Here is a 25,690-nt window from a genome sequence, read left to right as displayed (position 1 = left end):
GCACCAACACCGCCCGTGGTGGCTCGTTCGGCTTGGGCCTCCTAGCCAGAATTCTGTGGGCCTCCTCTAACTCCAGGGGCCCCTGGAAGGACCCAGCCCCCATCAGCGAGTTTAACATAGTCACCACATAGGCCGCTAGGTCCGACACCTCCAGCCCCTCAGTGAGGCCCAGGATCTGCAAATTCTTCCTCCTCGACCGGTTGTCCAGCTCCTCGAACCGCTCCGGCTATCTTTTATGGAGCGCCTCGTGCATCTCCACCTCCCCCGCCACGGCCACGACCTCATCCTCCCTTTCGGCGGCCTGCTGCTGCAGCTCCCGGATCGCAGCCCCCTGGGCTGTCTGGGTCTCCATCAGCTCCCTGTTGGTTACCTTCAGCGACTCCAGCAGCTCCAACTTAAGCTCCTGGAAGCAGCGCAGCAGAGTCGCCTGCTGCTCCTGAGCCCACTGCCTCAGCTCCTCAAGGCCTCTGCCGGCCGCCATTTTATCTTCCTTCCCCCACCTTTTCGGGGGTGCTTTCTCCGGTTTTCTCCTTACCCCACTCCTGGTCCGGACCATAGGACCGTTGGGGTCGACTCCTGACCTCTTCCCACGTCGGGATTTGCCGCCACAGCTCCGTTGGGGGCCCTGAAAAGAGCCCCAAAGTCCGTTCTCAGCGGGAGCTCCCGAATGTGCGGCTTAGCTCCTCATTGCCGCCACCGGAAGTGGCAATGGCTAATATTAAAGCAACAACTATATGCATTGCAATAATTATACATTAATTTCTGGTGCAAAAACAAAACCGACCAAATGGCCCAACCAAGGTTTACAAAATAAATTAAGGCTAATATTCGATCCAAAGAGGTGTCACAAAGTTGCACAAAAAAGTAGCAAGCCTGAGGATTGGGAGATCAGAATTCAGCAAAGGAGGATCAAGAGATTAAGAGGGGGAAAACAAAGAGTGCGGGTAAACTTGCAAGGAACATGAAAGCAGATTGTAAAAATTTCTACAAGTGTATAAAAAGGGAAAGATTTAGAAAGACAAACATAAATTCCTTACAGTACGAAACAGGAGAACTGTGAGCGAACAAGGAACTTTTTTCTTATTCATTCATGGCACATGGGTGTCGCTGGATAGGACAGCATTATTGCTCATCCCTAATTTCCCTTGTTCAGAGGGCATTTAAGAAATGGCAGATTAATTAAACTACTCTATTCTGTCTTCCCAGAAACGCCAGGGAAGCAAGGGTCGACTGAGGAGGAATTATTGAAGGAAATTAGTATGTGTTGCTTGTCATCTTGCAAAATTCTGGGACAGTCCTGGCAGATTGGAGGGTGGCAAATGTAACCTTGCTATTTAAAAAAAGGAGCGGGAGAAAACAGTGAATCATTGACCGGTTTTTAAAATAAATTTAGAGTATCCAATTAATTTTTTTCCCAATTAAGAAGCAATTTAACATGGCCAATCCACCTACCCTGCACATCTTTTGGGTTGTGGGTGTGAGACTCACACAGACACGGGGAGAATGTGCAAACTCCACACGGACAGTGGGGTCGGGATCAAACCTGGGATCTCGGCACCGTGAGGCAGCAGTGCTAACCACTGCATCACTGGGAGGGGGGGGGGGGGGTGTAGTCTATTATAAGGATGTGAAAGCAGGGCATTGAGAAAATATCAATGGGATTAGACAAAGTCAACACGTATTTATGAAATGGAAATCATGTTTGACAAACTGACTGGACTTTTTCCAAGAACATAGCTAGTGCAATAGACAAGGCAGAACCAGTGGATATGGTGTATTTGGATTTTCAGAAGGATTTTGATAAAGTCCCACAAAAGACAAGATGTAGGAGTGCAAGTAAACTATTTGGTGAGATCATGACTCATTTGGAATGTCAACTCCTCTTTCCAGCCTGAGGAAACCATAATCCTCAGTTCCCTTACTGATTAAAATCTGTCTATCTCAGCCTTGAACATAACATCTCTACAAAAACTCTGCAGTAAAGAATTCCACAGATTCACTACAGTCAGAGAAGAAATTCCTCTTCATCTCAGTCTTAAATGGGTGACCCCCTTACTGAGATTATACCCTCTGGTCCTAGGCGCTCCCTCAGGAGCAACACCTTCTCAGTATCTACCCTGAGAAGCCCCCCGAGAATCCTATATGTCTCAATAAGGTCGCCTCTCATTCCTGTAAACTCCAATGAATACCAAGCAAAACTGTACACAGGTGTGGTCATAGCTAGACCCAATACGATTTAAGGAAAGCTTCTGAATGCTAGTGCTCTTATGCATTTGCAACAAATAGGCGCAGAAATAGGCCATTCAGCCCATCGAGTCTATTCTGCCATTCAATGATCCAATATTATAATCCTCAACTCCATTTTTCTGTATTATTCCCTTACCAATTAAAAATTTGTCTATCTCAGCCTTGAACACACTTAGCGACCCAACCGCTAAAGTAAAAAAATCCAAACATTCACTACCCTCCGAGAGAAAAAATTCCTCCTCCTCATAAATCGGCAACTCCTTACTCTGATCCTAGATTCTCCCATAAGGGAAAACATCCTCTTCAGGGTCTATTCACTTCTCTCGTCCAAGCCATTAATATATATTGTAAATTATTGTTGCCCCAGCACTGACCCCTATGGCACTCCACGAGTTGCAGCTTTTTGGAAATCCAAGTATATTACATCCAGTGGTTCCCCTTTATCTATCCTGCTTGTTACCAACACACAGAATTATAATAAATTTGTCAGGTATGATTTTCCCCTTCATGAAGCCAGACTGGCTCCGATCGATTATATTATGTAATCCTAAATGCTCTCCTGTGACATCCTTTACAATGGACTCCAGCATTTTCCCATGACATTGTTAAACTAACTGGACTATAGTTACCGTTTTTATGTCATCTTCCCTTTTCTAATCCCCTGGGACTTTTCCAGAATTTAAGGATTCTTGGAAGATGCATCCACAATCTCTGTAGCTACTTCCTTTAAATGATCCTCGGATGCAACCCATCTGGTTCAGGGGACTTAGCAGCCTTAAGCCCCATTAGAGTCTAGCGTGATAGTTATTGTATTTATTTCCTGCACCGTGCCCACCCCCTCAACTTTTGACCCTTGATTATTTAGGATTTTTGAAATGAAATTGGCATCGTCTACTGTGAAGATTGATGCAAAGTACTTATTTAACTCATCTACTATTTCCTGGTTCCCCAGTCCCATTCTCTAATGTTCACTTCAGCCTCGCTCTTCCTGTTAATTTACAAAACTAAAGCACATGGGATTGGGGGTAATATATTGACATGGATTGAAATCGGTTAGTTGACAGGAAACAGGAGTAAGAATAAATCAGTCCTTTTCCAAAGAGGAAGGCAGTGACTAGCAGAGTATTGCAGGGATCAGTGCTGAACAATCAGGAGTTGGACAACGCAAACCAGTGGTCTGGAGGATGTCAAGAGGCTTCAAGGTGATTTAGCCAAGCTGTGTGAGTGGGCAAAGATATGGCAGATGCAGTAGAATTTGGATAAATATGAAGTTATCCACTGGACAGAGAAACAGAATGGCAGAGTATTATTTATACAGTATTGTGATAGACTGAGAAATGTTGGTGTACAAAGGACCTTGGTGTCCTTGTACACCAGTCACTGAAAGCAGGCATCCAGGTGCAGCAAGCAAGTCTTACTGCAGCTGTACAGAGTCTTGCTGAGACCACATCTGGAGCAGTGCACGCTGTTTTGGTCTCCTTACCTGAGAAAAGGTATTCTTGCCATAGAGGGAATGAAGCAAAGATTCACCAGATTTATTCCTACGATGGCAGGATCATCATATAAAGGGAGATTGAGTCGACTGGGCACTGAAATTTAGAAGAATGAAGGAGGTGGCGTTCTCATTGAAACAAAATTATAATAGGACTGGACACTGAATGCAGGGATGCTGTTTCCCCCTGGCTGCAAAGGGATGGGGAGGGGTCTGAGAACAATATGTCCAAGTTTACGGAATAAGCTAGTTACGGCTGACATTAGGCAAAGTTCCTTCACTCAGTGGGTGGGGAACCTGTGGAACTCTCCACCACAGTAGGCTGTGATGCAAAGTCACTATGTATTTGAGGAAATAAATAATTTCTAGACACTAAAGGCATCAAGGGTATGGGGAGAGACCAGAAATGTGTGTTGGGGGAGATGATCAGTGATGATCACACTGAATGGCAGAGTAGGCTCAATGGGCTAAATGGCTTACTCTTGCTCCGAGTTTCTATGTAACCCCCAAGTCCCTCATCAATCAACCTGGTCTAACTCAGCCTTAAATGTATCCATGCCCCAGCTTCCACTGCTCCATGTGGAAGAGAATTCCAAAGACAAGTAACCCCCAGAAAAGAAATTCCTAATTTCTCTTACATGGGAGACCCCTTATTTTTAAACAGTGCCCCCTATTTCTGGACTCCACACAGTGGAAAACATCCTTTCAGTATTTATCCTGCCAAGCCGCCTGATAAACCTATGTTTCAGCAAGATCATATCTCATTCTTCTAAACTCCAGTGGAGGGGTGGGCAAACTTTTCCGTGCAAGGGCCACATTCAGAAATTCACAATTTTACAGGGCCGCATAGTACATTAATTAATAGTTCCAGTTGTAACCAATTAGCGTGCGGCATATACCTCAGCACTTCCCCCGGCGGCATCCTGCCTTTAGCCCTCTTTTTGTCTACTTTTCAAAAATGGCGTTTCACCCAGTTATGATTCTGGGCGCCTCATATAGAACATAGAACAGTACAGCACAGAACAGGCCCTTCGGCCCTCGATGTTGTGCCGAGCAATGATCACCCTACTCAAGTCAACGTATCAACCCTATACCAGTAACCCAACAGCCCCCCCCCCAGTAACCTTATTAAAAAAATATAAAAATTTAAAAAAAAAAAAAATTTTGTTTAAAAAGAAAATGTTTTTTTTTATGACTTGATCTTGGTGGGCCGCATAAAGACCTTTGGCGGGCCGCATGCGGCCCGCGGGCCATAGTTTGCCCACCCCTGCTCCAGTGAGTACAGGCTGAACCAGTTCACTCTCACCTCATGAGACAAACCCCAGGATTCCACGAAGTGTACCTTTTCTCAACTGCTTCCAATGCAAGGATGTTCCTCCTCATGTTGTGTGAGCAAAACTGCACACAGTACTCTAGGTGTGATCTCACCAAAGCTCTGTACATCTAGGTGTGATCTCACCAAAGCTCTGTACATCTAGGTGTGATCTCACCAAAGCTCTGTACATCTAGGTGTGGTCTCACCAAAGCTCTGTATAATTGCTAGCAGGACTGACTTAATGCTCCATCAATAAAGACCAACATTCCCTTTACCTTCCTAATTGTTTGCTGTGTACCTGCATGTTTTGTGATTCATACACAAAGATACCCAGATACACCTACATCGCAGCATTCTGCAGAGTCCCTCCATTTTGTAGTGGCAAGTTTAGCAATGGAAGCAGCATACAAAAGACAATGGGAAAGTAGTATCAGTGTGAGCACAGAAATGACTGTAAAATGTTAACCCAGGCTGTTCCAGGGAATACCCAAAATAATTACTAATTGGGGCAAGGGCAAAATGTGCGAGCAGTAAACTCTATTTGTAATAAATTAAAGTTTTCTTTTTAAAAACATGGTCAGGAAAAACTAAGTGAATGTGGTCAATGCTTGCAAAATACTGTTGTGGCGTGAACCCAGTTTCGGTTAGGTATAATTCTGAGGGAGTACTGCACTGTCTTTCACATGTGACATTAAATTGAGGCCCTCATCTACCTGCTGCCAATGGCAATATTTTTAAGAGAAGGGGAATTATCCACAGCATTCTGACCAATACTTATCCCTCAACAAACATCACAAACTACAAATTACTTGGTCATTGCAAGTTTGCTGTGCACAAATGGGCTACCGTGTTTCCTACATTACACAAATTTAAAAGCACGTCATTGGCTGTAAAGCACTTTGAGACAACTTGACACTTGGTGGGCCATGAAAAGCACTATATACAGGCAATTCTCTTTGTTTCTTTTTTAGTTACTTCAAATCGGAGTGGTGGGCAACATTGGCCCTTTGCACGCCCACAAGTCAACAAGTAGAAACACAAAAGTATGCGAACTTTAACAGACTGAGACAAAGCTTTAACTATCAGAAGTAGATTTATTACAATAAAAGCTTCAAGTCTTGCAGTACATGTATCGCAGCTCAGCTGCAGTCTACATATAAAAACAAAGCAAACAAGTTTAGTTAGTTGAGGACCTGGTAAATAAATAGTCATGTACTGTAGTGCCAACATTTATCAGAATGTCAGAATCCCAATGAACACTTAACATTCAACATCATACAGTTTCCCCAAGTACGTGCTTCTGAGATTACATCATTATATCCAATATTTAGTGAAGGATTTACAGCATATATCAACCAATTTAAAGTGAAAGCACCATTAACCTTTACAAAAAAAAATATAAAAACATGCACGTTTGATATATTTGCATTTAAAAATGCTCAGTATTCTGCATTTTGGCTTCAAATATACAACTTTGAAATATACCATATGAAATATGCCATCTGAAATATACATGCATGTACATATATCACAGAATGAACATTCCAAATATTAACCCAGAAAGTTAGCAAATTGTTACTGAGTATGGTTGAGTCAGATGTGCACTTGCTACAACAAAAGTGCATTTGGATTATTTGTCATCTTTGTTGTTTTAAACAGAACTCAAATTCAAGCTTTCCATCAGCTACTCCAGTATTTCCAAAAACTGGATGTATTTACTGGGTTCAAGTATTTCACGTACTCTCCTTAAAATAATCAATCGAATTGGTTGTCCAATTGTCCTTTGCACAGTTTCGTTGTTAAGCTTTATACTTTAGGTGAAAAGTTAATTTGTAAATAATGATAATTTTTCTTGTTAACTTGTAACTACCCATCACTTACTTTCAAGTCCAATCTCAGGACACCCCAACAAAAAAAAGTCCTAATTTATTGGGCCAACTCCATGGAAGACAAAAGACATATGTAGGAACCACGAATTTGCAGGGGGTTTTTTTGAAAATTGAAGTTTTTACAACTGAAATCAAGCTGTACTTATTCAGGTCAAGTCACGATTAGTTGAAATATTTAACAAAATGCTTCACTTTATCCCATGGTGATGTAGCTACATTGGGGTCTCTTCTTTGTTCTCAGTTTCAGTGATCCATACCGAGCCTGTGCAAAACAAAACTTGTTTAATACATTTACTTTCAAACAACATACAAAAACCCTCACCTTACAATTCATTCTAATAGATGTCTGGTAAATAGTTTTTTTACAATTATTAATAGCTCATTCTTAACTTCCCCACTCATAAACAAACCATTACTGAAGAAGATGCAGATAAGAATACTGAATGGTGGGCGAAAAGGTGGCACAGTGGTTAGCACTGCTGCCTTAAGGTGCCGAGGACCCGGGTTCGATCCCGGGCCACAGTCTGCGTGGAGTTTCCACATTCTCCCCCGTCTGCGTGGGTCTCATCCCACAACCCAAAGATGTGCAGGGTAGGTGGATTTACCACACTAAATTGCCCTTAATTAAAAATATTTTACTGAATGGTACCAGGGATGAAGGACTTGAGCCACAGAGAGAAGTTGAAATTATTAACGGGGGTGATGGAAATTATGAGGTGTTTGATTGGATAACTGGAGAGAAAAAATGTTTGCACAGGCATACTTGGGAACCAGGGGATACAGATTGCTGAAGATAATTAGTCAAGGACCAGAAGTCAGACTTTTGGTTTGTTTTAGTGAGTTATGGTGAACTGGAATGCATTGCCTGAAAGGGTGGAAACAGATTCAATATTAACAGGATTTTAAATCTGTGCCCTCTGATCACTGACTCTTAAACCATTTTAAACAGCTATTCTATCAAAACCCCTCTATTAAGGTTGCTTGCTTGACCTTTTCTGCTCTAACAAGCAATTCCATAATTTCATGTTGTACCAAAGAATCACCTGGCTTTTAAAATTTACACTCAACACAAAACAGGATCCAAGTATACTGCAGCGAAAATTTAACACCAATTCTATTCCCTTAATACATATTTTAAAATAAATTTAGAGTGGCCAATACATTTTTTCCAATTAAGAGGCAATTTAGCATGGCCAATTCACCTAACCTGCACATCCTTTTGGTTGTGGGGGCAAAACCCACTGGGAGTATGTTCAAACTCCACTCGGACAGTGACCCAGGGCCAGGATCAAACCTGGGCCTCAGCGTCGTGAGGCAGCAGTGCTATCCATACATATTTAACACATTGGAAGAAATCAAAGCATAAAAATAGCAGATTAGAAGTGAAAGATTTAAAGTTACAGAGCCGACAGAATTTACCTCTCTACGATAGCCTCTTGGTTTCATTTTAAGGCTTTGCGATCGTCGGAGGTATTTTTGCGTGGCGATCTCATCATCCGAATGAGCACCATCGTGCTCGACCTCAGAGTGTTCCTGGTCATCATCATCATCAGAATCAAAATGCCTGCCTGAGGGGTGAAATGGCAGTAAGCATGCTGACCACATCCCATAATTGCTCTTGTAAAAGTTTAGGAATATGAAAATCAAGTTCCTGTCATTGTATAAAGCAGGCATTGAAATTCGGTCCCACATTTTCTTTTTTTTTAAATATATAAATGTAGCATATCCAATTCATTTTTTCCAATTTAGGGGCAATTCACCTATCCTGCATATCTTTGGGTTGTGGGGGCAAAACCCATGCAAACACAGGGAGAATGTGCAAACTCCCATTCCCACATTTTCAAAGTTTAAATTACATCACCAGGCCTGTACTAATATAGAAAAATGTACATAGCATTTTTTCAAAATGTCCACGAGGGGGCACCAAACACCTCAATGTAGAGACCACACAGCTCCCCAAAACGAGTGCCCATAAAGTTATAAACGAGAACTGCAATCTAGATGTGAGGGGTGGAAAAACATGCTTGAAAATTTCAGAATTTCCCTGAACACAACAAAGTAGATCACATGCGCACACACTTGTGCATTTCCCAGATTGTAATCAAATGTCAATGACATGCCAGCCCAGTCAACATCCAGTCGGAAATTGAAACCTGTTCCTTAGTGACGTGAGCACCATACCCTTAAAGGCCCTTATAGATCATGCAAAATTTAAGCACTTAAAAAAAAACTATTTGAAATCAAAATTAGATGTTAGCTTAAATTTTCTGGGGTGTGATGAATAATAATTATTAGTGTCACAAGTAGGCTTACATTAACACTGCAATTAAGTCATTCGTTGCCACATTCCGTTCGACCCGCTCGTTCGGGTACACCGAGGTAGAATTCAGAATGTCCAATTCACCTCACAAGCACGTCTTCTGGGACTTGTGGGAGGAAACTGGAGCACCCGGAGGAAACCCATGCAGACACTGGGAGAACGTGCAGACTCCGCACAGACTGGGACCCAAGCCAGGAATCAAACCCGGGTCCCTGGCACTGTGAAGCAACAGTGCTAACCACTGTGCTACCAGAAACTGTTGCTCTGATGAATCATGTGTGTTTAGGTAAACAGTCAATACAGTTTTTCAGGTGCCAATGAACCCTATTGGAATTAAGTGTTTTCATTTGCATTTTCTTCTACCTGCATCAGCAAGTTAAGAGACTGGTTTAACTGGTGAAACAAGTCAACATCTGAACTGACAGTGACAACAGCAGGATAGTCTACATTCTGCTATTCTATATGCTTGAGATAATCAATCATAATTCAAATATTGCAATTAGCCTGCACATTGTACAAATACATTTGGAGTTAAGATTAGTATCTTTAGAACAATTTCCTATAATGTCTGGTTTCTTGAAGTAAAATGCAAGAATGAATGAATCACCACTATTTGCTACACACTGGGACAGGAACAATGAGTGGGATCTGTTTGTTCTCTCCACCAGTGCCAATGGAACTGCTGAGTATCAAAATACATCCTGCTAACATACAACACTGTTTCAATGAGCTTTCTGAAGGCTTGACATTGGGAAACAATTTCATATTCCACAGTTAGCTATCAATGGTGGATTAGGACAGTCATATTCAAACTGAGCGGAACTGGTCAGAAGTTTAGGGCAGGTTTTTAAGTTTGGAAAGGAAAGCAAGCAAACAAATTCTAAACTCAGGAGGGGCGGGAAAACAATGACGACCTCGGGCAGGATGTGGGTCATGAAGCTTCTGAAAAATTATAAAATTTGTGCAGGGTGGAGATTGAGTGGCCAGCAAGGAGAGCATTGGGGAAAATCAAGTGTGGGTAAGGTTTTCAGATGCAAGGATCAAGGTAGATGACGATGATGGAGGTGAACAAAGAGATCTTGTTAATGCATAAAATGAAAAATTTGAAGATAAAAGCAACTTACTGGGGATGCTGGAATCTTAAAAAAAAGAGAAACAGAAAATGCTGGGCAATCTCAGCAGCTCTGACAGCATCTGAGGTGAGGAGAGAAGGAAGCTAATCTGGAACACTGGAAACGTTGGTTGCCTTCTCTCTCCACAGATGATAGTCTCAACAGGTCTGACAGCAAGTATTTTCTGTTTTTGTTCCATGAGAAATTTGAAGCTTAATTCAGTAATAGCTGGGTCATCACACACACTGTTGAATTCAACTGAGTTAGCAGTGAGGGAAAGGGATGGAGTCAGGGCAGAGAAAAATCAGACAAACATGATGCTTTAGACTTTCCTACCACACACAGTCCCAATCACTTATCATCCCTCGAATTAGTGAATGATCCTGCATCCCCCAGCACACTGATACCAAGACAGTCAACTTTGTGTACAAATCTCTCCCTCTAGCTGTGCTTTACCCTAATCTTAATATTCCCGAGTTATATTTCACCCACACCACAATCTTCTTTCCAACTGATCCATCAAAAATTTTTATTGCTTTTGAAAGACTACGTTCCTCGAGATTCCTGCTTATGAATAAATTCAAAACCTCATTTTGAAAGCATTCATGAAACCCACAGTATTCTACCATCACACTTCAGGTTCAGCAAGACAACACAAGCACAAAACTAATCTTGAAGCAGATCCTATCTGGCAAAGAATCACTGCTTTTCATCCCAACATTCAAAATGGTAACCACCACAATTTAAGACATCGCTATACTACTTTGGGTGGCATAATAGAATAGTGGTTAGCATTGTTGCTTTACAGCACCAGGGACCCTAGTTCGATTCCCACTTGGGTCACTGTCTGTGCGAGGTCTGCATGTTCTCCCAGTGTCTGCGTGGGTTTCCTCCGGATGCTCCGGTTTCCTCCCACAAGTCCCTAAAGACATGCTGTTAGGTAATTTGGATATTCTGAATTCTTCCTCTGTGTACCCAAACAGGCGCCGGAATGTGGTGACGAGGGGCTTTTCACAGTAAAAACTCATTCCAGTGTTAATGTAAGCCTACTTGTGACACTAATAAAGATTATTACTTTTTGAGGGACTATTTATTGCCAGTGATAGTCACCATCTACACAATTCGTACTTCAGTATGTACCAGCCTCCCGGACAGGCGCCGGAATGTGGCGACTAGGGGCTTTTCACAGTAACGTCATTGAAGCATACTCGTGACAATAAGCGATTTTCATTTCATTTCATTTGTGCAGGGATATTTCAATGGCAAGTATACACCCTGATCGTCAAAAATATTCTCTCAAGAGGAAAAAACAGGTCGAGGCAGACATTGTTCTCATTTTTCAACTAAAAGAGTTAGAACAGGTGGATTTAATGGGATATTTCGAGCATGCTGACAGAATCAGAGGGCACAAGCTGAAGTAGTCAAAAGGAATAAACACAATCATGGAACCTTTCAAGCTTTTACTAATGCATTAAATGCCAACTAAACTGGAGATAGAGAGATAAGAGTTAAAGTTGGAACAAAGAAGGCAGCACGGTGGCACAGTGGTTAGCATTGCTGCCTACGGCGCTGAGGACCCGGGTTCGAATCCCGACCCTGGATCACTGTCCGTGTGGAGTTTGCACGTTCTCCCCGTGTCTGCGTGGGTTTCACCCCCACAACCCAAAGATGTGCAGGGTAGGTGGATTGGCCATGCTAAATTGCCCCTTAATTGGAAAAAATAATTGGGAACTCTAAATTTATTTTTTAAAAGTTGGAACAAAGTACCCAACTGCAACGATTAAGTAGAACAAACAATAATTTGTTTTAATTGCTACAGTCTTAGGAGCAACAACTGTACTCCACTTGATCTGAGAAATCGTGGAAGTTTCACCTGCAATTAATTATTCAGGGTGTATTTACAAGTTCAGTGAGTGCAGATTGGGCTCTGCGTCAATATTATACAACATAAACCTGGTGCCAAGAACTGAACTCATCTGGGAAATAACATTCCTTTTTATTCTGTTTTTTGCCAAGTCATCAGACCCTCCACTCCATCCCCCCGATTTTGATTTTAGGTGTGGAACTAATACTGGAGATTTGATGGCAGTGAAATCACTTTGTATAAATGCCACAGTTGTACTACATAGCATTCTTAAAGCAGCTGATTATCAGGATACACAGGCACCATTATGAAAAAGGCAAAAGGGTTCTATATTTGAAATATAATACAGATGTTCTTTAAATATAAAGCATTCCATCATGCATTTGACCACTTTAATAGTGTGGGCATATATTAGCACAGTACAGAATGATACTTTGTCACTATGTACTAAAAGTGTTCCTGGTTCACTAAACATACAATTTGAATTCAAAGCACCCAGTGAGGTACCTAGAGGTGTTTAGCCTTTCCAGGAGTGGGAATGGGGTGCAGGATGGGGGTTGGGAGGGATACAGTTCCAGGTTTCCACTATCATTAGTGTCAAAGAGTGCTGAAGCAAATCACTAAACTGAAGATAAATATACATGTTTGCCGAATCACGTTTCAATTCAGGTTTGGCAGGCTGCCAAACTTCCCAGATGTCAAGGCTGGGAAAGCAAGTGCCTCTGCCTTCTAAAGCGTCAACATCAAACATGGAAATCAGGATCAAGCAAAAACCATGCCAGCCCAGCCAAACCCTCAGGAGCATGCTCAACTGCTATGAAGTACTAATCCCCATTTGAGGGATTTGTGATCTCCAGAAGCAGGAAACAATTCAATGTCAATTAGCTGGCAGTTAAGTGAATTTTACTGCCCAAACAAGATACTGGCACGATCAGCATTTGTTTCGCAATCCCAAATGCCCTGAAAATAGAATAGAACATTACAGCACAGTACAGGCCCTTCGGCCCTCTATATTACGCCGACCTGTGAAACCAATCTAAAGCCCAACTACTCTATTCCATTATCATCCATATGTTTATCCAATGACCATTTAAATGCCCTTAACGTTGGCGAGTACACTACTGTTGCAGGTAGGGCATTCCACGCCCCTTCTACTCTCCAAGTAAAGAACCTACCTCTGACATCTGTCCTATATCTATCTCCCCTCAATTTAAAGCGATGTCCCCTCGTGCTAGCCAGCAGAGGGTAGCAGAGCAGAGCTACTGATCAGCTGTTCTGGGGAAATTTGCCTTTGTGCAGTGCGGTCAGCCTAATTTGAAGGTGTACCTGCGAAGAAGACCCGAGGAGTTTGAGTGACGGCAAGCATCCAGCAGAGGGCAGCAGAGCTACTGATCAGCTGTTCTGGGGAAATTTGCATACGTGCAGTGCGGTCAGCCTAATTTGAAGGTGGTTTGTGGAGGAGCTGTTCTCAAGTGACAGTTAAACCCGAAACACTCAGTGTTTCCCACCCTACCTCCTCCTCTAACCAAAAAAAAAAACCACGGTTGTTGGGAAGCGGGAGCAGGGGCCTGTCGTAAAGGTGAGTGAGTGCCTTTAAATTTGCTTACCTTTCAGCGGGAGCAGGGTTTGAGGGAATATCAGGTAAGCTCTTCCTTTCTTTTTCTTTTATTTTTCTTGTTTTTTTTTAAATCTAGAGGTGATGTCAGGGAAGGCAGTACAATGCTCCTCCTGCAGAATGTTTGAGGTGAGGGACGCCATCAGTGTCCCTGCTTATTTCATCTGTGGGAAGTGCACCCAACTCCAGCTCCTCAAAAACCGTGTTAGGGACCTGGAGCTTGAGCTGGATGAACTTCGGATCATTCGGGAGGCAGAGGGGGTCATAGATAGGAGCTTCAGGGAAGTAGTTACACCAAAGACTGGAGATAGATGGATAACCGTAAGAGGGACTGGGAAGAAGCAGTCAGTGCAGGGACCCCCTGCGGTCGTTCCCCTGAGTAACAAGTATACCGTTTTGGATACTTGTGTGGGGGGGGGGGGGGGAAGAGAGACTTACCAGGGGTAAGCCATGGGGTACGGGCCTCTGGCACAGAGTCTGTCCCTGTTGCTCAGAAGGGAAGGGGGGAAAGGAGAAGAACATTAGTAATTGGGGACCCAATAGTCAGGGGCACAGATAGGAGATTTTGTGGGAGCGAGAGAGACTCACGTTTGGTATGTTGCCTCCCAGGTGCAAGGGTACGTGATGTCTCGGATCGTGTTTTCCAGGTCCTTAAGGGGGAGGGGGAGCAGCCCCAAGTCGTAGTCCACATTGGCACTAACGACAGGTAGGAAAGGGGACAAGGATGTCAGGCAGGCCTTTAGGGAGCTAGGATGGAAGCTCAGAGCGAGAACAAACAGAGTTGTTATCTCTGGGTTGTTGCCCGTGCCACGTGATAGTGAGACGAGGAATAGGGAGAGAGAGCAATTAAACACGTGGCTACAGGGATGGTGCAGGCGGGAGGGATTCAGATTTCTGGATAACTGGGGCTCTTTCTGGGGAAGGTGGGACCTCTATCGACAGGATGGTCTACATCTGAACCTGAGGGGCACCAATATCCTGGGGGGGGGGGGGGGGGGGGAGATTTGTTAGTGCTCTTTGGGGGGGTTTAAACTAATTCAGCAGGGGCATGGGAACCTGGATTGTAGTTTTGGGGTACGGGAGATTGAGAGTATAGAGGTCAGGAGCACAGATTTAACTTCGCAGGAGGGTGCCAGTGTTCAGGTAGGTGGTTTGAAGTGTGTCTACTTCAATGCCAGGAGTATACGAAATAAGGTAGGGGAACTGGCAGCATGGGTTGGTACCTGGGACTTCGATGTTGTCGCCATTTCAGAGACATGGATAGAGCAGGGACAGGAATGGCTGCTGCAGGTTCCGGGGTTTAGGTGTTTTAGTAAGCTCAGAGAAGGGAGCAAAAGAGGGGGAGGTGTGGCGCTGCTAGTCAAGGACAGTATTACGGTGGCGGAAAGGATGCTAGATGGGGACTCTTCTTCCGAGGTAGTATGGGCTGAGGTTAGAAACAGCAAAGGAGAGGTCACCCTGTTGGGAGTTTTCTATAGGCCACCTAATAGTTCGAGGGATGTAGAGGAAAGGATGGCGAAGATGATTCTGGAAAAGAGCGAAAGTAACAGGGTAGTTGTTATGGGAGACTTTAACTTTCCAAATATTGACTGGAAAAGATATAGTTTGAGTATATTAGATGGGTCGTTCTTTGTACAATGTGTGCAGGAGGGTTTCCTGACACAATATGTTGACAGGGCAACAAGAGGCGAGGCCACATTGGATTTGGTTTTGGGTAATGAACCAGGCCAGGTGTTAAATCTGGAGGTAGGTGAGCACTTTGGAAACAGTGACCACAATTCGGTGACCTTTACGTTAGTGATGGAAAGGGATAAGTATTCCCCGCAGGGCAAGAGTTATAGCTGGGGGAAGGGCAATTATGATGCCATTAGACATGACTTAGGATGTGTAGGTTGGAGAAATAGGCTGCAAGGGTTGGGCACACTGGATATGTGGAGCTTGTTCAAGGAACGGCTATTGCGTGTTCTTGATAAGTATGTACCAGTAAGGCAGGGAGGAAGGGGTAGAGCAAGGGAACCGTGGTTTACCAAAGAAGTGGAATCTCTTGTTAAGAGGAAGAAGGAGGCCTATGTGAAGATGAGGCGTGACGTTTCAGTTGGGGCGCTTGATAGTTACAAGGAAGCGAGGAAGGATCTAAAGAGAGAACTAAGACAAGCAAGGAGGGGACATGAGAAGTCTTTGGCAGGTAGGATCAAGGAAAACCCAAAAGCTTTCTATAGGTATGTCAGGAATAAAAGAATGACTAGGGTAAGAGTAGGGCCAGTCAAGGACAGTGGTGGGAAGTTGTATGTGGAGGCTGAGGAGATAAGCGAGATACTAAATGAATACTTTTCATCAGTATTCACTCAGGAAAAAGATAATGTTGTGGAGGAGAATGCGGAGACCCAGGCTATTAGAATAGATGGCATTGAGGTGCGTAGGGAAGAAGTGTTGGAAATTCTGGACAAGGTGAAAATAGATAAGTCCCCGGTGTCTGATGGGATTTATCCTAGGATTCTCTGGGAAGCCAGGGAAGAGATTGCTGAGCCTTTGGCTTTGATTTTTATGTCATCATTGGCTACAGGAATAGTGCCAGAGGACTGGAGGGTAGCAAATGTGGTCCCTTTGTTCAAGAAGGGGAGTAGAGATAACCCCGGTAACTATAGGCCGGTGAGCCTCACGTCTGTTGTGGTTAAAGTCTTGGAGAGGATTATAAGAGATACGATTTATAATCATCTAGATAGGAATAATAGGATTAGGGATAGTCAGCATGGTTTTGTGAAGGGTAGGTCATGCATCACAAACCTTATCGAGTTCTTTGAGAAGGTGACTGAACAGGTAGACGAGGGTAGAGCAGTTGATGTGGTGTATATGGATTTCAGTAAAGCGTTTGATAAGGTTCCCCACGGTCGGCTATTGCAGAAAATACAGAGGCTGGGGATTGAGGGTGATTTAGAGATGTGGATCAGAAATTTGCTAGTTGAAAGAAGACAGAGGGTGGTGGTTGATGGCAAATATTCAGAATGGAGTTCAGTTACGAGTGGCGTACCACAAGGATCTGTTCTGTGGCCGTTGCGGTTTGTCATTTTTATAAATGACCTAGAGGAGGGCACAGAAGGTTGGGTGAGTAAATTTGCAGACGACACTAAAGTCGATAGAGTTGTAGACAGTGCGGAAGGATGTTGCAGGTTACAGAGGGACATAGATAAGCTGCAGAGCTGGGCTGAGAGGTGGCAAATGGAGTTTAATGTAGAGAAGTGTGAGGTGATTCACTTTGGAAAGAATAACAGGAATGCGGAATATTTGGCTAACGGTAAAATTCTTGGCAGTGTGGATGAGCAGAGGGATCGCGGTGTCCATGTATATAGATCCCTGAAAGTTGCCACCCAGGTTGATAGGGTTGTGAAGAAGGCCTATGGTGTGTTGGCCTTTATTGGTAGAGGGATTGAGTTCCGGAGCCATGAGGTCATGTTGCAGCTGTACAAAACTCTGGTACGGCCGCATTTGGTGTATTGCGTACAGTTCTGGTCGCCTCATTATAGGAAGGACGTGGAAGCTTTGGAACGGGTGCAGAGGAGATTTACCAGGATGTTGCCTGGTATGGAGGGAAAATCTTATGAGGAAAGGCTGATGGACTTGAAGTTGTTTTCGTTAGAGAGAAGAAGGTTAAGAGGTGACTTAATAGAGGCATACAAAATGATCAGAGGGTTAGATAGGGTGGACAGTGAGAGCCTTCTCCCGCGGATGGAGGTGGCTAGCACGAGGGGACATAGCCATAAATTGAGGGGTAATAGATATAGGACAGAGGTCAGAGGTAGGTTTTTTACGCAAAGAGTGGTGAGGCCGTGGAATGTCCTACCTGCAACAGTAGTGAACTCGCCAACATTGAGGGCATTTAAAAGTTTATTGGATAAGCATATAGATGATAATGGCATAGTGTAGATTAGATGGCCTTTAGTTTTTGACTTCCCATGTCGGTGCAACATCGTGGGCCGAAGGGCCTGTACTGCGCTGTATCGTTCTATGTTCTATTACCATCCGAGGAAAAAGGCTCTCACTGCCCACCCTATCTAATCCTCTGATCATCTTGTATGCCTCAATTAAGTCACCTCTTAACCTTCTTCTCTCTAACGTAAACAGCCTCAAGTCCCCTCAGCCTTCCCTCATAAGATCTTCCCTCCATACCAGGCAACATCCTGGTAAATCTTCTCTGCACCCTTACCAATGCTTCCACATCCTTCCTATAATGCGGCGACCAGAACTGCACACAATACTCCAAATGCGGCCGCACCAGAGTTTTGTACAGCTGCAACATGACCTCATGGCTCCGAAACTCAATCCCTCTACCAATAAAAGCTAACACACCGTACGGTTTCTAAACAACCCTATTAACCTGGGTGGCAGCTTTCAGGGATCTATGTACATGGACACCAAGATCTCTCTGCTCATCCACACTACCAAGAATCTTACCATTAGCCCAGTATGCTGTATTCCTGTTACTCCTTCCAAAATGAATCACCTCACTTTTCTGCATTAAACTCTATTTGGCACTTCCCAGCCCAGCTCTGCAGCTTATCTATGTCCCTCTGCAACCTGTAACATCGTTCCGTACTGTCCACAATTCCACCAGCTTTAGTATCATCCACAAATTTACTCACCCATCCTTCTACACCCTCCTCCAGGTCATTTATAAAAATGACAAACAGCTGTGGCCCCAAAACAACCCTTGTGGTACACCACTAGTAACTGAACTCCAGGCTGAACATTTCCCATCAACCACTACCCTCTGTCTTCTTACAGCTCACCAATTTCTGTTCCAAACCGCTAAATCACCCTCAATTCTATGCCTCCGTATTTTCTGCAATAGCCTACCGTCGGCAACCTTATCAAACGCCTTACTGAAATCCATATACACCACATCAACTGCTTTACCCTCGTCCACCTGTTTGGTCACCTTCTCAAAGAACTCAATGAGGTTTGTGAGGCACGACCTACCCTTCACAAAACCGTGTTGACTATCCCTAATCAAATTATTCCTTACTAGATGATTATAAATCCTATCTCTTATAACCCGTTCCAAGACTTTGCCCACAATAGAAGTAAGGCTCACTGGTCTATAGTTACCGGGGTTGTCTCTACTCCAATTCTTGAACAAGGGGCCAACATTTGCTATCCTCCAGTCCTCTGGCATGCTTCCTGTAGACAAAGATGACTTAAAGATCAAAGCCAAAGGCTCAGCAATCTCCTCCCTAGCTTCCCAGAGAATCCTAGGATAAATCCCATCCGGCCCAAGGGGCTTATCTATTTTCACACTTTCCAGAATTGCTAACACCTCTTCCTTATGAACCTCAAACCAGTCTAGTCTAGTAGTCTGTATCTCAGTATTCTCCACGACAACATTGTCTTGTGACATCCTGTGTGAATACTGACAAAAAATATTCATTTAGCGCCTCTCCTATCTCCTTGGACTCTACGCACAATGTCCCACCACTGTCCTTGACTGGCCCTACACTTACCCAAGTCATTCTTTTATTCCTGACATACCTATAGAAAGCTTTAAGGTTTTCCTTGATCCTACCTGCCAAGGACTTCTCATATCCCCTCCTAGTTCTTCCTCGTTCTCTCTTTAGGTCCTTCCTGGCTAAATTGTAACTCTCAAGTGCCCAAACTGAACCTTCACGTCTCATCTTTACATAAGCCTCCTTCTTCCTCTTGACAAGTGATTCAACTACTTTAGTAAACCACGGTTCCCTCGCTCGACTACTTCCTCCCTGCCTGACAGGTACATGCTTATCAAGGACACGCAGTAGCTGTTCCTTGAAGAAGCTCCACATTTCAATTGTGCCCATCCCCTGCAGTTTCCTTCCCCATTCTATGCATCCTAAGTCTTACCTAATCGCATCATAATTGCCTTTCCCCCAGCTGTAACTCTTGCCCTGCGGTATATACCTATCCCTTTCCATCGCTAAAGTAAACATAACCAAATTGTGGTCATGATCACCAAAGTGCTCATCTACCTCCAAATCTAACACCAGGCCTGGTTCATTACCCAGTACCAAATCCAATATGGCCTCACCTGTTGTTGACCTATCTACATACCATGTCCACCCTCCTGCATACATTGGACAAAAACTGACCCATCTGAAGTACTCGAACTATAGCGTTTCCGGTCAATATTTGGAAAGTCAAAGTCCCCCATAACACCTACCCTGTTCCTTCTCGCTCCTATCCAGAATCATCTTTGCAATCCTTTCCTCTACATCTCTGGAACTTTTTGGAGGCCTATAGAAAACCCCTAACAGGGTGACCTCTCCTTTCCTGCACCTAACCCATCTATCTTCATTTTTATGAGTAACTACATCCCTGAAGCTTCTGTCCATGACCACCTCTGCCTCCCGAATGATCCGAAGTTCATCCAGCTCCAATTCCTAATGCAGTTTTTGAGATGCCTGTTAGTTTCTTTCCAAATAACTAAGTGGCTCATTCATTTATTTCAGTGGGCAGTTATGAGTTAACCACATTGCTGTGGATATGAAGTCACATAGAGGCCAAAACAGGTACAGAGTTCCTTCCCCGAAAAGATAAGTGAGCCAGATGGGCTTGATGGCAATCCCATCATTACATGGTCACAAATTACGTAATCCAGCTTTCTATCCCACATGTACCTAAATAAATTTGTTTCCAATTGCCATGGTGAAATTTGAACTCCCATCGTCTGGCCACTGGATTACTAGCCTTGAAACATAACCACTAAGCTCGAGTCTCCAGGCTATTGACAGCCACGCTTCAATCATAATCTGGTTCAAATTCAAAACCCAGATTTCACAGATTAAAAATGGCAATCAAACCTACTGAACCATGCAACAGGTGGGGTTTGGAGGCCTCGCTGAATTCCAGTTGTTTCGCACCTCCCTCCTTTTTTCTCTTTCTCGTTTCTCGACCCCCGCCCACCTTCATTCCCTCAAAAAATGATGCAGAATTTTTACTTGCGCAATCCGGTTTCATTTTTGTTCGTTTTACAGGAAGTTACAAGGCTGCATTACATATCTCATTGCTTTTCAAAATTTAGTTCTGGGTGGTTGTGTGGTGCTTTTAACTACTTACCAGAGATCTCCTTCGGCAGATGTTTCACCTTCTTTCTAGTATCTGCAGCACTGGTTATGGAGCGATGTCCTACTGGCTCATCACCTTGTATTGCTGTTAAATCATGCATACTTAAACTTCTCAGCCTCTCGGTAATTGCACCTTGACTCTACGTAGCACGGCAAAAAAATGACAGAGCATGAATCTTTCATTTTTCATCAAATGCATTCATTTTGAAAACTTTATTCAACACAGCTGTCATACTATTTTTTTTTTAAAGTTTTGGTTTAACCTCAACAGAATAGATACAAATACTAAAGTGTGGCACCAAGTCAGAGGCTACAAAGTACCAGGTTTAATCACAGATCTAGAACAAGTCAATGTCAGTTGGGGCACTACAATGGGGCTAACACGGCCAGACTAAATGAGATTTTAAAAATGTTCAGCCAGGCTTAAACACCCAACTGCCATGCAGTGACCAGCGTGATCAGATGCAGATTGGGACTGGAATCAAAAAAGCTGGCGTGAGCAGCTGCATCAATATTCAGCCTCGCTCATGAAGTGCGTTCACTTTGACGAGGGGGAAAACAGCCACTGCCATGGAAGTGCACCTCAACACGAGATTTATGAAGAGGAAAAATACTAGCCTCAACTCAGCAATTTATTTTTAGGCTTCTGCCAATACATAGAACACAGTTGTGGAATACAGCACATAGTTGCAACACAGACTACACAAGAAAGCATTTGTGTCGACATAAAAATCTAGACATAATTCAAACTAGGTGCTATTGGCTGTTATTAAATTATGGAAAGATAAATACATAAAATACGGCAGAGAGGAAACAACTTGCATGCGGTATTAAAGTCCTTTCCTTTCATAAACTAAGAAAAGCAACACTTACAGGCAAAAAGCAAACGCCAGGTATCATTACAAGCTAACATTTACTGACACAACCTTTTGATGACATAGAAGCAACTGAACAGAACTGTATTTTCCAGAGGGAGCATAGCAAAGAGAGTTTGAAAATAGTCTCAAACGTTTAAGTGGGAAACTACAAACTGTGCTTTATTTAAAAATTTGTAGGCCAAGACCAATTACGAAATGACTCAAAGGATGAAACAGCAAGCTCCAAGATCAATGACTGATGGGGAGTTGGGTTTTATAGTCAAAACTTTAATGTGTTGACAAGTTCGGAGTTCACCTTTCCAATTGAAAATTCGACTTGTATTATGATTTATTCAATTTTCATTCCTTGATTGGCTGCCTCAATGATTATTAAAACAAATTTCAAAAGTCCACATGCACATTTTAATCTTCAGACTACAGTTTACCACAAAGTTACGAAATTCTGCTTGAAACCCAAAACATACACTTTTGAACAAAAGCTGTGCAGAGATATTAAAAGGGTATTGAAAATTGGAGTTGCAAGGTTACTAATGAGAATAACATGCTGTTAGTAGCTTTAAAAAACAGCAGTACAATCCCATTGATTAGAACATTCCCAGTGGTAACAAACATCCAATTTTAAGGCTAAAAAGATGATTAGTGCCATTCACCCATATCTTAAAAAGTACAGGAGCAATTATCCATGTCAAACTATTTATGCCAATAGTCTCATTACCTCAACTTGAATGGGCCAGTACAACAGTAGAAAGCTGAGCAACAATCCTGCAAGACAGTTTGCGAGTATAGGCAAGAGAAAGCAATATCATAGTTAGGATAAAAGACAGAAGGGAAATGACAAGCTAGGCAATACAAAAAAATTCAATAAAATTGTTGATGCAGAATTAAAATACAGTGGCAATAAACCATGTTTTTAATATATGCATCAAACTTTGGACTATTAAATGTCGTTGAAATTTAATAAAGACATACCTTAAGACAATCCAATATTGAATATGGAGATCTAAAATGTCTGCGGCCGAGGTCAGAGGGAGGGGGGGCCGAGGTCCGAGGTAGGAGGGTCGGGGTCCGAGGGACGGGGTCAGAGGTCTGAGGGGTGATCTTTACACAAACATGAGGAACATCTCCTCCTGTTTTCTCTTTCTTTCTATTATAATATGTAATATATAACAGTTCATCAGCTTCCTCCCTCATTCTTGTGCCAGTGTTGCACACATATCTCTTTAAACTGAAGCTTTGAAACATAAATCTTGCAAGTACACAGGATACATTCAGCCTGACAACAGGGCAGGATCAAAGGGCCGACAATAATGTTTATGTTCCGGTATTAAAACATTACGGGATTTCTCCAAGGATTTAATAGAGATCTTCCACTTCCGTCATTTTCAATTATCTAGGACTGCCACAAAGACGCATCATCACTTGCCTTCACTGCTGCAGACACAGCAGCAGTTGCAGCTAAGTTTAGACTTTGCTTTCCAAACTTCACCATAGTGTCATAGCTTCGATCTTTGGCTTGACTAATATATTCATCGATATCCTGTAACACAAATAATTCACCATGCATGAAAACTGCAATATTTAGTCATGAAAAACCTAGTTTTCAAATCAAACCACACAGCCTTTTACGCAGAAACGGTTTGTATTGCTCAGAAAAGGTTATCTACATCGTGACACAAGAAACAAATATCGTCTCCAATATCAAAAAAGAGCTCAAACGTTATTGAAATGTTCAGACAAAATTTGTATTTAAGCAATCACGGACAACCCAAGACACTCCAGCCCAAGTATGTTTGAAGTATGGTCACTTGTGGAAAATAGGAAATGTGGTAGCCAGTTTTCACAAAGGGAGGTCCAACAAGGAGCAAAGATATAAATTACCAGATTTTAATTCATGATGTTGTTTAAAAGATACAAGTTGAAAACTCTTCCGCTTTCTGCCATGTGACCTTTTATGCCCATCTGGGAAGGAAAACGGTACCCAAATTTAACATCTAATTTGAAACACACACCACTGATATTGGTGCAGTGCTACTAAGTGGATTACTTGCACCTCTCGAGTGGGGCTTTGAATCTGGACCTTACAACTAAGATGGTATTGCATTACCATTGAACCAAGATTGACACATGGGTGCACAAAAAGGAAATTGGATGCAGACTGGCTACGGCACTGGCCTTTCACTTGGGCCCGAATTAAACCTGGACAAATGCGCTGAAAATGTATTTTCTTTACATTACAAAGGATACTCTGTGAATTTAGCCAAGCACAGTCCACCTTGCACTTAATCTGTCGCTGATCAGCAACATCACTCAGAGGTCTCATTTCAGCATTATGATTTACTCGAAGTTGGGGCTGAGAAGCAGCTTAATCTGTAGCCAGTCATTGCAAATCTGACCTGAAAACACTTGACATCCCCAAATTTAGGAATTGTAACATTTCCCAGCACAAATACTCATTTGAAATAAAGCGAGCAGTGCACTCTCAAAAGAGGCTGCTGCCATTCAATCAAATCATCCCTCATTGTACAACAAGCAAATCATCTCATGCATAGCATTTTGACTTGCGCCCATCGATTACAAGCTTTTAAATATTAATGTTAGCTTTCCATCCTGAGTTGCACTGTTATTTTCCCTGTTGCAAATATTTAACTTTCAGTTAAATTACTGTTGCTAGCAGGAGCATATTTCACTGGCAAAGTAGTAATGAAACAATACAGAAACATAATAAGGCTTCAATATGTTATACTTCACAAAATTGCAACTGATGTTTCTTTCTGCAATGCGGCATGACACTTTGTGCGTCATGTCCTAGAAACCAGTATTGGGTTCAGATAAAACTAGCAATTTAAAATGCTTTCACCAATATGATCTCGTTAGAATGGAGGTTATTTTAAGAAGTGACACTATGCTTGGACAGCGGAAATACTTACTCGCTCACGTGAGGAGAGAAGAGGATGTAGAAACTTTCTGTAAAGTAAACTTGCTCCTCGAGTGTATGGAGACAGCAACCAGATAACAAACGCCACTTTAAGTTCATAGTACAGTGGAAACCTGCAAACCAAGAGCAACAAATCAAATTTAAATATAGGATCGGAAGCCAGGTTAGTTGGGTTTTTAAGTTTCACAACGACAAAACCAGTCATCCAGGTTAATTTCCAAATTACTTCATGCTTGTTCAGTTCTCTAAAACACAGCTGCAGCTTGACCGACTGAAATACCTCTAAGCTGGAAACAATCAAAGTAAACTTTCCAGAAGTCACTAAATCTGCATTTCTGTGATTTCAGTTTCAGACAACTTCCTCTGTCAAAAGCCCCATCCCAAGAGGGTAAGATAATGGGGAACGAAAAACAGGAAATCGTAACCACCACTGTAAACAAAGCAAGAAAAAGTACAACAATGTATATATGTAAATAACTGAAACCGACTGACATGTGTAAATATTTTTTCGAATCGTGAGCTTTCGGAGCACTGCTCCTCCCTCAAGTGAAGGAGGAAGAAGCAGTGCTCCGAAAGCTAGCGATTCGAAACAAACCTTTTGGACTTTAACCTGGTGTAGCCCACCCCAGTCCAACGCCAGCATCTCCACATCATAAATATTTTTTGTTATCCTCTCTCTCCTACTGTTTGACCACACATATCCTTATTTTCTATGCCACAAACTCAATAACTTCCACCTCACCAGAGATGGGAAGCATGCTAAATAATGGAAGTACAAATTATAGGCAAGTTTTATTCAAACAGAACTTAGGGAAAAACAAAATCACCTTAGAGTCCTCATTCTTCATTGAGCAACAATTTTCTGCTCAAACCAGAGCCAACACTGCCCACGGTCATAGTCTGCAAATATTATAAGAAGGACTATCACGCTA

The 25,690-nt window shown here is 42.7% G+C and overlaps 1 protein-coding gene across 1 annotated transcript in view; it reads right to left on the bottom strand.

The window, feature by feature from the left end:
• Positions 1 to 6,128: 6,128 nt before the first annotated feature.
• Positions 6,129 to 25,690, bottom strand: part of reep3b (receptor accessory protein 3b) — a 126,071-nt gene continuing 106,509 nt past the window's right edge. The window contains exons 4-8 of the mRNA XM_038821780.1: positions 24,751 to 24,871; positions 23,247 to 23,360; positions 20,938 to 21,085; positions 8,363 to 8,511; positions 6,129 to 7,205 (exon numbers count right to left, since the gene is read on the bottom strand). Coding sequence (XP_038677708.1) covers positions 7,137 to 7,205; positions 8,363 to 8,511; positions 20,938 to 21,085; positions 23,247 to 23,360; positions 24,751 to 24,871 — 601 coding nt within the window. The 3' untranslated portion in view covers positions 6,129 to 7,136. The remainder of the gene's footprint in view (positions 7,206 to 8,362; positions 8,512 to 20,937; positions 21,086 to 23,246; positions 23,361 to 24,750; positions 24,872 to 25,690) is intronic.

This window comes from Scyliorhinus canicula, chromosome 16 (genome assembly GCF_902713615.1).
Source record: "Scyliorhinus canicula chromosome 16, sScyCan1.1, whole genome shotgun sequence".
In the NCBI taxonomy this organism is placed as follows: domain Eukaryota; kingdom Metazoa; phylum Chordata; class Chondrichthyes; order Carcharhiniformes; family Scyliorhinidae; genus Scyliorhinus; species Scyliorhinus canicula.
The sequence above is the reverse complement of the archived record's forward strand: the minus strand, read 5'-3'. Positions and strand labels throughout refer to the sequence as shown.